The sequence below is a fragment of the Myxine glutinosa genome, chromosome 5, assembly GCF_964187855.1.
Source record: "Myxine glutinosa chromosome 5, kmMyxGlut1.1, whole genome shotgun sequence".
Lineage (NCBI taxonomy): Eukaryota > Metazoa > Chordata > Myxini > Myxiniformes > Myxinidae > Myxine > Myxine glutinosa.
Genome location: NC_136265.1, coordinates 172880990 through 172897815, shown reverse-complemented (window position 1 = coordinate 172897815; position 16826 = coordinate 172880990). Strand labels below are relative to the sequence as shown.

The 16826-nt window shown below is 44.8% G+C and overlaps 1 protein-coding gene across 4 annotated transcripts in view; it reads right to left on the bottom strand.

Annotated features, from left to right (window-relative positions):
• The window catches only part of LOC137426721 (synaptotagmin-14), a 291083-nt gene that overhangs the window by 178935 nt on the left and 95322 nt on the right, over positions 1-16826 (bottom strand). For 2 of the 4 annotated variants that reach the window (XM_068115531.2, XM_068115530.2), the window contains exons 2-3: positions 6956-7123; positions 2035-2677 (exon numbers count right to left, since the gene is read on the bottom strand). In XM_068115531.2, the coding sequence (XP_067971632.2) occupies positions 2035-2551 (517 nt within the window). In that variant the 5' untranslated portion in view covers positions 2552-2677; positions 6956-7123. The remainder of the gene's footprint in view (positions 1-2034; positions 2678-6955; positions 7124-16826) is intronic. The other 2 variants (XM_068115533.2, XM_078779095.1) reach the window with 1 other exon arrangement.

The window sequence follows — 16826 nt, the reverse complement described above, 5'->3', positions numbered from 1 at the left end:
CCACCAATCCATTATAAGAAGTGTAAGAGGTGAAATAAGTGGTTGGGATGACTAGAGTTGTCTGGAAGGAAGGAGGGTTAGGTGGAACAGGTATGTAAGGGTAAGTAAGGAAAACGTAATTGTTGCCAGGTGAACAGCACAGAAAGCTTGTCAGTTGCACTAAAAGCCGTATATTAAATCATCCTCCTCATATAAAGGCCCTGCCAGTGTTGTTTCCATTCGAGGCATGAAGTTGCCCCTCCAGCTCAACCCCTTGCCCCTCCCCATATCTTTATATATTTATGGGCTTAAAAAAATTGTGTGTAACTTCAATCTTGGCAGACGACTAGTTTATTGTTATCATCTGGCAAAACAGTTTGGGTCAGCTGAAATGGAGCAACAGTGAAAAACCCGCCAACGGAACCCCTCCTGCCGACGTTCTCATCCATCGTCGAATGGAATGTCCTGCATACAACGGCTTTATGATGTTACAGCAAAAGACGCTCTCATTCTTCGTCTCCACTCAACATGAAGGGAGGGTCAGATTTTTACAAATTAACCTTTACATTTAAAGGGCAACTTTGAAAAGTCAAAACAACATCTCAAATCTCCTATTATTCTTCCCCTGGATGTGCTTACTTTTCCACCCAGTGCGAACGACATTACCTGCTAACACAGCTGCTATCTCTTTACCTCTTCTGGCCCTAGTTTGATAACCTTCAAAACCCCCCTGAGCCAACAATAACAACGCGCATCATAACCAGTCCCTCTCCAATACCAATGAGACAGCCTCATCCCCCGACCCCCTTCCTCATCTTCTCACATCTTGGCCCTGTGCCTAGTAGTGATACAATATGGGGTCTGTTAAGACATCTGCAGCACTGGCATACCCGAGGGAACGCACCTCATGGCTGTTCACTCACCAGCTCGATCCCCCCACTCCTCCTATGTTCTCTCTCTCTTTCTTATTCTCCTCCTTCATCTCTCCAGCTCTGCCCTCCACCCCCTCCCTTCCCGCCAACCCAGCAGCTGCCGGCTGTGACACATTCCGCATGTACAGTGTCACATGAGAGCAAATCATTCATTGTAAAACATGCTGTGCCGGAATCTATAACAACCACGGAGTTTTGATTTGTTGGCTTTTATCCTCACTTTCTCCATGAACGCTCTCTTTGACCTGGCATAATGGAATAGACAAGTTAACCAATAACATCAAAAAAGCCATTTCTGGAATGACTGCAAGCTTTGGTATACCCAACAGGCCTTTGTTGCTAGGATGAGAAAGGGCTCATTTTCCCACGTCAAACGCAATGAATGTCAAAAGAGAAAGGCTACCGGAAAACTGCCAGTTCCAAGGAGTTTTCCTGTTAGCTTAACCCTACAAAATGTTGACCTTTTTTCCCCACTTCCACTGTGTAGCCCAAACTATCAAAGGTCAAAAGGAAATTCATAGCGGTGATTCCCGTCTTGCAGAAATCATGGCAGGGCTTGAGGGTGAGTTTGGCGGGGAGAGGAAGGATTCTCGGGTCGCCACGTGGCAGTGAGTAAATAAACAAACTTTTTGTCCATTTATAAAATCTATAAACGAACTTATAAACATCCATAATTGTCCAATATCTGCTCACTGAACCACGGCTTTCCAGGCAACCTGTCGTAACCAAGGTATTTCCTCCCACTTAGTGATTCAGCAGTGATAATGCACCTTGGCTTTCCAAAAGCACACAGAAGCCATCACGTGGAAGAAAAAAGGTACTGCAGACAGTGAAACATCAAGATTTGAGGACACCATCAAGAGAAGCGAATAAAGTGTGAAAGTATAAAAATATGAATGGTCATCTTGAGAAGGACATCAGCATAGATACTCTCCAACAATAGCAAGTTTGGAAGAAGAGACACTTGGGGATGCAGAGAAGTTGACAGCGAAGATTGTTCACACCAAAAGTAGACAAACACAAGAAGAACAGAAAGGAAGACCAACCACAACAGTAGAAGGAGTATGAATAGGAAAATGAAAAGCACCACCAGAGCTCCCTCAAGATCCACTTTCCATCTCACCTCCTGCTTCTCGAGGACGGCCCCTCGTCCTCCTTTTGTGCCTGTTGGCTGCATATGCTTTCTCCTCCGATACGGAATCCAAGGTATCATCCTCGCTCAGATCTTGATCACTTCCATAAGGATGCTGACCAGTCCTCTCCCCGTACCCATTAGGCCAGGGTGGCTCAGTGCAGAGCCCTTTTCCACTAAGGGCTCTCGCCGATTGGACACTCTGCGGCCTGTGTTTCGATGGTCTTGCAGAGCTGCCACTTGTTGAGGCAGGTTGAAAAAGTTGAGTTTCTTTTTTTTGTTCACCCTCCGCTAAGCCATGCCGAGGTAAAGCTGTATCGGCATTACCACCCTCAGAATCCACACACTCTTTCTCATTGTCGGGGCCTTGAACAGTCGTTAGGCTTCCAATAACTTCAGAAATCCGTCCCTTCACCAATATTGTAGCTTGTTCTACGGCTGCACCAAGCTGGCCCACCAAAGATGACAGTGAGCTGAAACTATCAGTCATCGCGGCACTCTCCAGCATCAAGTCGGGTTACTTTGCAAAGTCCAATCTCTCCGAAGAGATTCCAAGTTCAGTAACAGTCTGCAAGAACACTCGGTTTCAGAATTCCAACGAAAGGGTTGCTGAAGTGCAAGACCAAAACATCGTCTGAAAAAGAACACAATTATTGATAATGGAGACAAATATCGGTGTTGGAAAAACACGACAATTGTCACAGTGCAAACAGTAGAGACAAATTCAATGGGGCTGAATAAAACATCCTTTGTTTCTGTGACATGATCGGATCATCTATGCCTTGGGGCATGCTTCAACCATGTCGTAATCCCTAGTGGCAAAGATTCCGAATTTTAAGTCCCATCAAGTGGAGCCAAGACAAGATGGGTTAGATATAACCTTTATCTGTGAGGCCCGCTGGCGAAGCAGACAGACAGAAAGAGGCCGTAAGCATCCAGCTATGCAATACAGACCCCATGCAAGAACATACATCCTTCAAACATTCATGGATGATTGGCAACATGACTATCCTACATGCTTTGCTAAAAATGTTTTGTTGATAACATTCATCGTAATACACTGATCCCCACTTTGTGGCCACTCTGCATAACCCATTGATTGGACAGCTGGCCTGACACCACCCACAATTGTAACCTTTAAGAAAAATCATACATCCGCCATTTTGGTGCTATGCTAAGCATAAGACATCTTCGGAAGTGTGATATTGACAATTGCCATGCCCTCCCTATACGTTTTACCACTCAGCTTCAAACAACCTAAGCGGCTGTTAAAAGGATCATCAAATATCGAAACGATGGAACCAATAGGCGTCATGTGCCTCGTGATACTTATAGGCCACGATGTATTACATATGCAAATGGCCAGTAGGCACGCTTAGGCTTCCTGCACGGAACCCAGGTTATTTTTATTTTCGGGATCGATGGAGGCAGTGGTCTGTTGCCTATACACCACCCAAATAAAAGGATGCGTCAGAAGAAAGTGTTGCACGTCACTTGGAACAAGATCACCCATAGAGCTGGTATTCTACTAGTAGCATTAATAGAAACACTTTCACCATTAACTATTTCACATTACTTGATGTCCAATCTTTTGCCAAATCTTGTGGTTTAGAATTTCTATATTCATCAATCGGGCTCAGGCTGGCAGTGCAGTCTCGAGGTATGCACACACCTCTAAGCTGTCCAACCTGGGTTTGAATCTTAAACAAGCCATGGGTGGATAATAAATATCCCGCGATGTCCTTTGTGAAGAATTGGCGAGCTATCGCCGAAATCATTAATTAATTCCAAATTCCTGCCCTGACCTACAGGGGGCAAAACATGAGCGGCACAGCCATGCTCCCAGCCATGACACAACCAGCAGCCACAGACTGCATACGGAATAAGTGAATAAATCAAGCGAGCTAACCAACGTGTCTCAAGAGAGAATAAACAGTCCAGTACAGATATAGTGCGCGAGCGGTAAAAGCATGAAACTTGGCACACTTACGTTTTTGCCCCAGCAGATCAATATCTGATAAAGGCCCACTTGGAACCAGAAGCATGGTGTTATTCAGTAGAAGTCTGTTTTTAGCTGCGACGAGCAGCTCTGTGAGAGCACCGCGTTGTTGTCCCCCGTCGCACAGCGGAGCGAAAGGGGGACTATGGTTTTCCCCTCCGTCCGTGTGTGCGTGCGTCCGTGCGAACGTGCATGCGTAAGCGAAGGACCGAATTCTAATTTGGTGTGTGGGTGCAACCCACGTCAAAATCCAAGATGGCCGCCGCCATGTATGTCTGAACCTTGCGAGCGGAATATCTTGAAAAATAAGCGAAGTACCAACTTCTAATCTGGTGTGTGGGTGTATCTAGGCATAAGGAAGAACGCTATTGAAAATTGGGTCGCCACGTCAAAATCCAAGATGGCCGCCGCCATGTATGTCTGAACCTTGTGAGCGGAATATCTTGAAAAATAAGCGAAGTGCCAACCTCTAATCTGGTGTGTGGGTGTATCTACGCATAAGGAAGAACGCTATTGAAAATTGGGTCGCCACGTCAAAATCCAAGATGGCCGCCACCATATATATGTCTGAACCTTGTGAGCGAAATATCTTGAAAAATAAACGAACTACTAACTTCTGATCTGGTGTGTGGGTGTATCTACGCATAAGGGAGAACGCTATTCAAAATTGGGTCGCCACGTCAAAATCCAATATGGCCGCCTTGCGTCTTCCACTTTGTCAACCCACATCACTTCACCGACGGGGGACCTTGGCGTAACGCTTGTTGTTCTTGTTGTTGGGGTGCCTTTTTGAATAGCACATGCGCATACACTCAGACGTGCGTTAGTATGAGGTAAGAACATCGCGGACGAAAATCGCGGTTTGTTTGTAGAAACCAGAATAAATTTAGCAACAAAGACAACATGAATGTTTTCATATCAATCTCGTCCATACATTACATTATATGTAATCAGTTGATGAAGCATGTTGCGTCGCAAAACAAAGGACAAGACCAGAACTGAAAGACAAAAAGACGCTAGTGCATGCGTATAATTTAATGACTGGTCGAATTTGGTAGCGCATATTGCAACGGATATTCTCATGATTCTACACGTCGCAGCTGGTGACCACACTGTGGTCATTTTTCTCTTGTTTTCTAACGTTACCATCAACACTGAACCCATATGCTCTATGAAGTTCACCCGGGCCTTCTTTGCAAAAAAAGCAATGGAGTGCACTGTTTCTTGTAATAATGCGTTGAGCTGAGTCTTCCTTCTCTCTGGTTTTCCTTTTCTCAGCTCTCTGTAATTTCAGGTTCCTGAAACTATCCCTGCATGATTTGTGCGAGTTAGCCTGGTGTTGGCTTTACGGTTAGGGTGCCGGCTTGGGATCCTAGGATCCTGGGTTCGAATCCCGGTTGATCGCTGAATTAACACCAGGGGGGTTGACTCAGCCTGTCATCCTTCCGAGGTCGGCAAATTGAGTACCAGTTCACTGGTAATTCCCTGTGTGTCGCAAGAGGCGACTAACAGGTTTGGCGGCAGGAAGGGCATCCGGCTGTAAAACATTGCTTCAAAAAGGGGACCAATGTGCCCAAAAAAGGCCAACCCCTGCTCTGAGGGGAAAATGGCCTCTAAAATCTCTGGTTATCTCATGGAACAGAACCGGAAAAAAAAAAAAAAACATAGACCTCTACATCTGCAAAAATGTGGCTCTCTCAAATAGAAATACAGAATGTGGATTGAATTATTAGTGGGACGTCATCGCATAGCAGCCAATCACAATCAGGGGGGTGGGGCTTATTTTGAGAAAACTTCTTTTTTGTAAAATGCATTCCCATGTTTTTCTCATCGCCTGGTGATGACAAACATGGGTTCATACAAATATTATCATTGTCCTTCATGGTATATAGGTGATAACAAACAAGTCGTCAAGGACAACAGCCTTACTCCGGATACCCCGGTAGCAAATTTTCACTTTCCATGCCTAGTGACCTGGGAAGTAATTTAGCGATGTGGGAGTTAATTTGGCTAGAACATTGGAAAAGGTGTTGAATTTGGTGATTGTTTTGAGCAAGATTCGTGGAAATAAGTACTTTTAGCCAGTCATGATACCAAGCACGAAGATTATGCTAAAAATAGCATATTGAATACCAAATATAACGATTTCAGAGTGGATTTAAAGATTGTCAGATTTGACTTCTTTTGGTAGCCATCTTTGATTTGGTAGCCATCTTGGATTTGGTGGCCATATTGGATTTGGCGGCCATCTTTGAAATCAGGTGGAGCTTTATCAGATACTGATCAGTACATTAGTGGCTAATACAATGCCAGGTTTCATGCTTTTACCTCAAAGTGCGTAGACTTTCACCATATTGATGTACAAGTAAAGGTAGAGGAAGTGCAAATAAAAAAGTTTACTGTGAATATTCCACTTAATATTATTTAGTTAAAGTTTGAAAGATTCATACAAAAATTAAGCCATCACCAACTAGTGCAGTAACAACAGGCACGGCTCAGGTCCAAAGTTTCGACCACAGAGTGGTCATCACCTGGGACATGGTACTGGACGTTGAAACACGTCAGATGTCAGTCTTGCCGTCTGGGCAGCTGTACTAGTTTGTAGTGCCTTCGGTTTTAAAATTGAGCTCTGCCTCTTACAACTGACACCGTCAGTTACAGATAAGGTGATCGATACGCCGATGAAGATGGCGTTAGGTCTCACCATTTGGGAGGATACTTAACGCTTGACGAGCGATGAAAGATAACTCAGTGGATGAAACATCCGACATGAGCCTTGCCTGCTGGGCAACCATTTGGTTGTGCCTTTCATTTGGAAAGTTTTCGTACATGGATTTGACTGCATGCAATGGAGGTGATTCAGTTATGCATATTTGTTGTCTGGATGACAGTTCCATTAAAAATGATGCTCACCCAGCTCATCATGAAGTGCTCGCTTGTCTCTCCTGAGCTGTGCCTCCAGACAAGGCAGGCCACCGATGCTCTCAAAGCACAGCTTCTTGTTTATGAAGAGGAAGAGGATAACCAGTAGGATCACGAAAAGCCCGACGGCAGAGAGGAAGCCCACGGCCTCTGGGGAGACTATAGGATACATCATGGAGTAAAGAAGGGCGACAAGAAGAAACATAACGATACATTAGTTCTACTTACTGTACAGGACAACATTTAGACATCTCTATGAGAGAGGGAAATATTAAAGGATATAACTCAAATTATTAAAATGGCAAAATGGTAAATGCAATTTATATCTATGTGAGGGTAGTTCAAGGTTGATGTGGACCTTTTAGTCCAGAAAATCTAAAAGTACAAGGCGCTTCTTCTTGTTCGTATGGAGCATAAGGGTAGCATCATTGGATGAGGGTGTAGCTGTGATCCTGATGCAATGCCCTCTGCTGGTTAGAACTGGAATTTGGAATTTATTCATGGTGCTGGTGATGGCTCGCCTACTCTTCGTGAAGGACACCATGGGGTCTTTAACGTCGACCAACGAATGCTAGCCAAGGGGATGCCCATTTAACACCCATCTGAGAACGGCACACACATTGATGACTCACACTGCCTGTGAAACACCAGGATGACTGTTTATAGCTGAGTCGGGTATCAATTCCAGGCAGTGTGCATAACTCTAGGCCATCCTGTATAGGGATGCTGATGAAGTACATCACCGAATTCTCAAGGTATTCTCCTCCAAACATACAAACTTTCCCCATATACAGAATGTGGCATGACTGATGCCAACTGCATGTCACACTTCTTGTGACGGGTGCACAGCAATTTCTGGACATGTGCTTTGATGTCCTTATAGTGCATAAACGGAATACATCCCAGATGTTGTTTGATTCGTCCACAAGGTGACGGTTTGGAACTTCCAAACGCATCTCTGTTTGAGTAAAAGTGGTCGCATTTGCAAGGTGGAGACGAGCATTTTTGTGAAGGCAGCCATAGTGTGCGTATTGCTCGTATTACTTCATTGAGTAAAAAGTTATGATAAAACTGTGCAGTGATGGTTTCCCCAACTTCAAGACACACAAATTAAAGCACCAAGGTCCCAAAATACAGACTTGGCATTTAATATGGAATTTTTTTTTTTCTTGCCTTGGGTTTACTTTTTTAACTCAGTTTATCAATCTGGTGAGTTTCTTTTACACTTTGGTGATTTATTTGTTAAAAGAACCATGTCACTGATTGTCTGTCGCAGCAAGAAGTCAACAACAGGATTATATCACAGGTGGCGTGGCAAAATGTACAGACAGGTGCATTTGACGATTGGCTTCACAGTCGGGTATACAAGGGTTGTTGCGTTCTGTATTAGTGGAAAACAACTGCTGCACATCTCCAAAAGTTATTGCCGCTTCCTCTGGAGATGGTCCGTCAACTCGACAATGCTGTTTGTCATGGAGTGGTGGCTTTACGAAATTCCGCCATGAAACAGCGTGCTATTGCTCGGCAGTATGGCATCACTCAAGATCAGGTGTCAAAGATCCTGAAACGAAATGCTCAGAGGGGTGTCCCTACTCCAATACCGAGGCCAGGACGTCCCCGCAGAACCACAAGGAGGGATGATCGCCAGCTGCACCGGTCAGTCCGCAATGGCCGTACCAAGTCAGCTAATCGGCTTAGGGCTGAGTGGCAGCAACTGACAAATGTGCCTGCATCCAGAAGGCCAGTCAACCAACGACTGGTTCAAGCAGGCTATCGTGCCAGGCGTCCCCTGAGAAAGCCACGCCTGACCAGACAACACCACCAGCGCCGATTGCAGTGGGCCATAGAGCACCGTCAATGGCAGCCAGGACACTGGAATCACGTGATCTTCAGTGACGAGTCTAGATTTCTGGTCTATCATCAAGATGGCCGCGTCCGAGCGCGCAGACAAGTGCATGAAGCCTACAACAAAGATTGTATAGTGCCAAGAGTCCAAGCTGGAGGTGGTGGGGTGACCGTTTGGGCTGCTTTTCATGCAGGGGGCAAAACTGACCTGGTTGTTCTGAATGGAAACCTGAACCAGTTCAAGTACAGGGCCATTCTGGAAGAAACATTGCTTCCATTTGCTCGTGCAGCCTTTCGAGGAAACTTTGTCTTCCAAGATGACAATGCACGGCCTCATCGTGCTCGCATGATCCAACACTTTCTTGCTGACCGTGGTGTAGAGCATATGGAGTGGCCTGCCATGTCCCCGGATATGAATCCGATAGAGAACTTGTGGGCAGAATTAACGCGTCAAATCGACCACTTGGACCAGCAGCCGACCTCTGTGCGTGAATTGCAGCAGGCTATTGTCACTGCATGGCAAGCGATTCCTGTCCAAACCTTGGCAAATCTCGTGAACAGCATGCCTCAACGTGTACGTGCTCTCCTGAATGCTCGTGGGGGTTACACGAAGTACTGAACTGTAATTTTACTGTCCGTAATCCCGGTCGTAATTTAACTTTTGTTAAAAAAAAAAAAAATTGGCTAATGTGCAAAATAAAGAGATACTTCTGGAAAACGTACAGAGGTTTACCACAGTACTGTCCATGAATTGAGTTCGATATCAGTTTACATCACTTTCAAGGATCAATTTATTTGTTTCAAAATGTCAAATGTGGTTTTTGTTTCTTTTAAAGGTCATATTAACAAAATCTAGAATAATTTCAACATAATTCCAATAAACCTTTGGTTCTAAGACATCTTGAAAAGTAAGTTCACCCCCACAAAAAAAATATTCCATATTAAATGCCAAGTCTGTACAATTGCATTTCTTTGGTGGTGGGGAACAAGATGGCCTCACTCCAGTCTGATTTGCTCACTGAAGCTGGTGTGAAATGATGGGTCCAAGTTTAATCAATAAACACAATCTTCTTCAATAAAGCACCCAATCCCAATAAACACAATCTCTTCGTTCTTGGAGCTCTGTTTAATGTTTGTTTGAGTGACAGCAGTTGGTTGCAAGTGAAAATACTCGAGGACTTGCAAATACACGGCTATTTTTCAATTTGCTGCTCCATTGAAACATAACTATGTGAAAGATATGCATCACCCCCTGGAAATTGTGCAGACAGACTCCAGTGAATTTCAGTTCCTTCACAAGGAACTTCATCATACCTCTCTGCTCCACAGAGCAGGTGACTACGATGGCCACCATCTTGGTTTTACCCATAATGCTTTGATAAGCATTTGCAACTTACTGTGTGACTTGCTCAAGGTAGACAATATCATGTTGCACAAATGTTCCATACTAAAAAATTTCGCTCAAGCTTGAACTGCCCCTGTACAAAAACGAGACCAATGAAAAAAAAATCATATACGGTGCATGGTCGAGGCTCGTGAAAGAGCTTGAGCAGAATGGAAGGGGACAAAATGGAGAGAGGGAAACGCTAACAGCTGAGTATACATGAGAGCGAGATCAAGGAAATTTGAGAAGCAGACATGGAGGTGAACAAGCTGCACACAAATTGAACAGGATCTGCACCAGGTAGAGCGCATACCTCCGCCAGGCTGAACAGTTTATGTTTTGTATCCACTGATAGGCCGAATCTGGATTCGGACCTGAACCAAAATCTAATCGGCTTGTTCTTGTTACCAAACCAACTCGTCCACCAAGTTTAGTCATAACTCGTCCATAACTTTTTGAGATATCATGTTTTATATCGCTTTTCACCAGATCTCTCAATGAGAATCACTTAAAAATTAAATAATTATCGTATTAAAAAAAAAACCACCTTTAGAGGCCATTTTTTTCCCCGCAAGCAGGGGTTGGCCTTTTTCGGGGACCGTGGTTGTTGTTGTTTTTCGGTCCCCTTTTTGAAGCAATGTTTTACTGCCGGATGCCCTTCCTGACGCCAACCCTTTTTGCCGCCTTTAACGACAAACAGGGAATTACCAGTGAACTGGTACTCAATTAGCCGACCTCGGAAGGTATGATAGGCTGAGTCAACCCCCCTGGCGTTAATTCAGCGATCGACCGGGATTTTCGAACCCAGGATCCTAGGTATCCTAAGCTGGCACCCTAGCCGCTAGCCCAACACCAGGTAAATAATTATCGTATCCGAATCCATATTCAGATCTTCACCAAAATCGAATCGATTAGTCCTTGTCACACACACAACCTCTCCACCAAGTTTCGTCCAAATATGTCCACAACTTCTTGAGGTATCCTGCTATATATGTAAATACTTGGTGGTTGAATTTAGTGACCAGATATGCAAATCCTCTTAAAATTTCAAGTCAATCAGATGAAAATTGAGGATTTTAGAAATTTTGCCTATGTTGACCTTTTGGCCTATATTGACCTTTTGGCCAATGTTGACCTTTTGGCCTATGTTGATCTTTTGGCCTACGTTTATCTCAAAAATACTTGGTGGTTGAATTAAGTGACCAGATATACAAGTCCTCTTCAAATTTCAAGTCAATCAGATGAAAATTGAGGATTTTAGAAATTCGACAAAGTTGGTGACCTTTGGCCTATGTTGACTTATTGACCTGTTGACCCCAAAAACAATAGGCTTCTTGCTTATGACCAACTCTACCATTTGGTGAAGTTTCGTGAATATCAGTTAAAATTGTGACCTGTAGGCAACTGACACACAAACAGACAAACAGGCAGACAGACAGACAAAATAACGAACAAGACCAACCAATATACTTGAAAAATCTTCGATTTTCGTAAGTAACAAACAGACAAACAAACAGACAGGGGTGAAAACATAACCCCCATCAACCATCGGAGACGGAGGTAATGAAGCACATCAAGAAGAGGAAGTGGAAAGTGGGGATGAAACAGAAAAGGAACAAACCAACGGACAACTATCAAACAAAAAGAGTGCCGTGCGACTCCGGTTAACACCAGTAGGTCGCGGATGGACCGAAACGGATTTAATGGAGGCGATAACCAAACACGGATTCGGCTATATGTCACGCGGGAGGAAGGAGGAACATGGAAGCTGTGCAAGCGCTTAACTGCGGACACTCCCATCCTGTAGGGGCAATCAACTCAAGCGGGCACAGGTTTAACAGGAAAGGAAAATAATACAAGGGTTTATTGAACCAGAACGCAGGAACAGGAAAACGCGGTAATAAACTAATAAAGAAGCCTAAATTGGGACGTCCCCACAACAGATATCAGAAACGAGACACAGGAATATGAATTAAAGGAAAAGAACACGTTGTGTAAAATGTAATGGGGGATTGGCCTTATCTGTCCCTCGTCTTATCTTGGTATCGTCCACCACGCGGCTCCAAGCTCCGCTCGTGCTCGCGTGCCACCAGGCCTTGCTCCCAATTCCAAAGCACCCACGAGGTCCCACAGCAGGAAAAGCACCGCGCGTCCAACGCAGGCCAGCGGCTCCAAGCGAGGTCGATCTTCACACACGATCGACCTGCCACGTCCCAGTCAGCTCTCCCGAAGCAAATGTGCAAGACGCAAGCGAACTCCACTCGGGCTATGACTCAACTCAACTCGGGCTGCGCAAGACGAAGCGCCGGATGTCCACAAGGGCTAGCTGCGCAAACAAGAGCACGAACCGCAAGAGACGCAAGAGCTGCAAGAGAGAGACCCGTGCTGCGTAGGATGAAGAAGAGAAGAGACAGAGAAAATGGCGTTCAGCGCTCCCTTAAATAACCTTTTCGGTGACGTCAGCCTTGGCGCGCCACCAACCAGCGACTTCCACCAAACCTTCCAGCTTCGCGCCTCTCGCACTCGTTGGCTGGAGGTTCGCGCGCAGCGCGCCGACCAATCACAGGACCGTAGCGTGGCGATAGCTCGTAGCATGTAGCGTGGTGATAGCACGTAGCGTGGTGATTGCGCATGGCACTCGATGTGGCTAGGCCTGTCGGAAGTGTAACTGGCGGCGGCATCCATTGGCGGTGCCCCGCTCTGGTTTCTTTGCCTGTTCCTTCCGAAGTCACTGTCAGGGAAGGGAGTCATTTAATGTTGCACTAAGGAGATCCTAACTAAGTGTCTACAGGTGTGCATTGCCATAAGGGACAAAGGTTTAGCTGACCAGGTGAGACCTACAGGGGCTTTACTCTTTAATCCCTAACTCTACTTATCACTCGAACATCCTGGTATGCTCACAGGTATACTCTTAACCGACAAAACGCCTACACATGAAACTTATTACAAGGTAGATTCCTTACCGCGACAGACGAAGCACGTTACCTACACAGATCTATCTGGCTCTACATATCACTACCCTACCAACATAACAAGAGCAAGGGAAAGGAGAAGAATGGGATGAGACAGACTGGGGAAGTTGGTTCCACAGGTGAGAGTAAAGAGGAATAAATTAGTGGATGTGAGCAGTGAGTCTTGATTTTGGGAGTTTAACAGGAAGAGCATTACTAGCAGACCAGGTGAGCCCTGCAGAAACATGGGAGGGCGAAGAGGGTGCAAGACCAAAAAGGAGGCGGTAGAATAAGGAGGCCACCAACCTGTCTACGATGTACGAGTCACAGGCCGAGACACTCAGCTTCGTCGCGGAAGATCTCAATGATTTTGAGAGCCTCGCTTTTTAAGCCATCAATAATGGCGAGGTGTGAGGCAGGGGAACCAACCCAAAAGGGAGAGCAGTACTCCATCTAGCTACAAATGAAGGTCTTGTAGGTTATGAAAAGTTCAGATTGGACAAAGAAAGACCTTGCACTGCAAGGGATGCCCAGTCTGCAGCTGATTTTGAAGCCATCTTGGAAATATCATCTGCCCACAAAAGATAATGGCTGATGGTGAGGCCCAAATGTTTGAGTGACTTCCTAAACAAACCTCTTCATGTGGTTTGTTTAGGAAGTAGATGTGAGGGTTTTGAGAAGGCAGAGGTCATCAGTAAATGGTTTTTGCGTGGAGAGGTCACAGATGATGGACCAAAGCCTCCTCTTGTTGCCCTGCACTGAGTGTGGTTGATATTATGGATTCTCCATTAGGCAGACGGTTGTTTAATGGCAATTTTCATAGGTACAAGAGAAATACAGCTCAAATCTCACTTCTTGCACATGACAAAGACATACCATTCCATCATATATTCTAATTTCTGTGTGAACCAAAAAAATTCCAATTATTACAAATAATTACGTTCATTTTCACATTATGGGTGAAGAGTTGATGGTGTAGGAGATAGATATACCCTGATGAGAGTTATAAGTCTGTTCCCAGCTAAAACAACACCGTTGGGCCAACGTTGGCATTTGGTCAATTTGTCCAAGCACATTGTTGACGTCAGGGTGACGTTGTCTATTCGTTGAAATTTCGACGTCTATTTTTCAACGTTGGCCTGACGTTGTCTATTGGTTGCAAACGCATCGTCTATTTTCCAAATTTGGCACAATGTTGTTTGTTGGTTGCAAACGCATCGTTTATTTTCCAACATTGGCCTAACGTTGTCTATTGGTTGCAAACGCATCGTCTATTTTCAAAATTTGGCACAATGTTGTTTGCTGGTTGCAAAGCGACGTCTATTTTTCAACGTTGGCCCAAAGATGTGTATTGGTTGTAAAGGCGACTCTTCTTGTGCAAACTGCTCCAGTTCTCCAAGATTTGAAGGGTGCTTTCTCCCAACTGCTGTGTTCAGATCTTCCCATAGGTTTTCAATGGGATTTAGATCTGGACTCATTGCTGGCCACTTCAGAACAGTCCAGCATTTTGTCTTGAACCATTCCTGGATGCTTTTTAAAGTGTGTTTGGGGTCATTGTCCTGCTGCAAGACCCATGATCTTCGATGGAGACCCAGCTTTCTGACACTGGGTTGAACATTGCGCTCCCAAATGCCTTGGTAATCTCCATGATTCATGATGCCATGCACACATTCAAGGTACCCATTGTCAGAGGCAGCACAGCAATCCCAAAACGTCACTGAACCTCCTCCATGTTTTACTGTAGGGAAGGTGTTCTTTTATATGAAGGCGTAATTTTGTTTTCTGTAAACATAGAGATGATGTTCTTTACCAAAAAGCTCTAATTTGGTCTCATCTGTCCACAGGACATTCTCCCAGAAGGATTTTGGCTTGTTCACGTGTGTTTTAGCATACTTCAGTCGGGCTTTCTTATGTCCCTCTCTCAGCAGTGTAGTCCTTCCTCCTGGGTCTCCTACCAGAGAACCCCCCTCCCTCGTAATTTCATTGAGTTGGCGACGGATGATGCGGGTTGAAACTGTTGTACCTCGTGTCTGAAGTTCAGCTTGAATCTGTTTGGCAGTTGATTGAGGTGCCATTTGAACAATCCTTCGCTGCAATCTTCGATCAAGTTTTTTTTGCGGCCACGTCCAGGGAGGTTGGCTACAGTGCCATGGGCCTTAAAGAACATCACCATCTGCATCTGGAAGAAATGGTGCATTATTTGAAAAAAGCGTAATGGTGCAAATATTTTTGCCGACGACTGTATATACATACATATATATATATATATATATATATATACACCCAGATAACACAACACTGTTGGGCCAACGGTGGAGCAACGTCGTGCGTTAAGGGACGACCTCGGCAGACAGGATGACCTTGAGGTACACACACTCTCCTCTAAGCTGCCTTGCCTGGGTTTGAATCCCGACCCAGCTATAAACTGTCATCCCAATGTTTCACAGACTGGGTGAATCATCGATGTGTGACGTCCCTCTGGTGGACATTAGTTGGTGGATGTTAAAGATCCCCACAGTGTCCTTCATCAAGAATGGGCGAGCTATCGCCGACGCTCTAAACAAGTTACAAAATCCTGCACGAACTCCTGCTGGGAAGACAATGGCAAGCAACCAGTATAACCCTTACTCAGGAAGCTGCTTTGGCAGCACAGATGTTCAGTAACGAGTATTGTACATCAGATATCAAATACAGTACAAGTAACAACTGAATAGTGAAAGCAAAAAATAAAAAAAACTAAAAGGGAAATGAAAGCCGTTTAAAAAGGATAGAGCATGTACATGTAGAGGAGAGGGAGGAGTGGTGGAGAGAGGGGAGTGGGGAAGGGCCATGGCAGTGGGGGCTGAGGGGAGAGAGAGGAGTGGAGGCAAGGTGCAGAGGAGTGGGGGGGAGAGAGAGTGAAGCAGGGGGAAGAGAGGGAGGAAGGGGAGAAGGGGAGGGAGAGAGAGGAGGGGGTTACTTTTGCTAGCTTTTCCCATCACTTGCGGCAGGTACTCTTCCTAGTAATAGATAGAGTACTTGATTATACAAATTGCATCCAATTTTTTTTTTCTTTTTCATTTATTTATGGAAAATCATTCAACATTCAATTTCTTTGTCGGGAAAAGTGTGTGATGGCAAAGACGGCTTGGCTTGATGGCAAAGAAGAGAGTTCGGATAGTCTTAAGGCAGGGGTCTTTCACACAGAGAGTGGTAATGCATGGAATTGTGTCCCTAGAAAAGGAGTGGTAACAAAAATAGTAAATCGTGGTTTAAATTGGAATTAGATATGTACCGATATGCATTGGAGATGGAGGGGGTAAAGGGATATTGGCAGGACATGTAGAAGCTTGTGTTTGGCCGGATGATGATTTCTGGGCCTGGTGTAGCGCGTGGGCCAAATGGCCTCCTCCTGTGCCAAGGTTCCTCATGTGTAATCAATTAATCATCCAGAGAAAAGCATTTTTTGTTTAAACAAAGCAATTAATTTATTGAAACCTTACTTTACTTTACTTGTCTGAACTTGTCAAATGCATCCCTCAGCAAGAAAAGAAATTTCCTAATGATGTTTGAGCATTTTATGGATTCTGGGAAAAAAAACTGTTCGTAGATACTCCAAATTCCACCAGCAACCTGCCCACCGATCCCCTAAAACATCTCCGCTCCAAGTTTGGCTTCAAAACTGAAGCTCAAACAACCATGA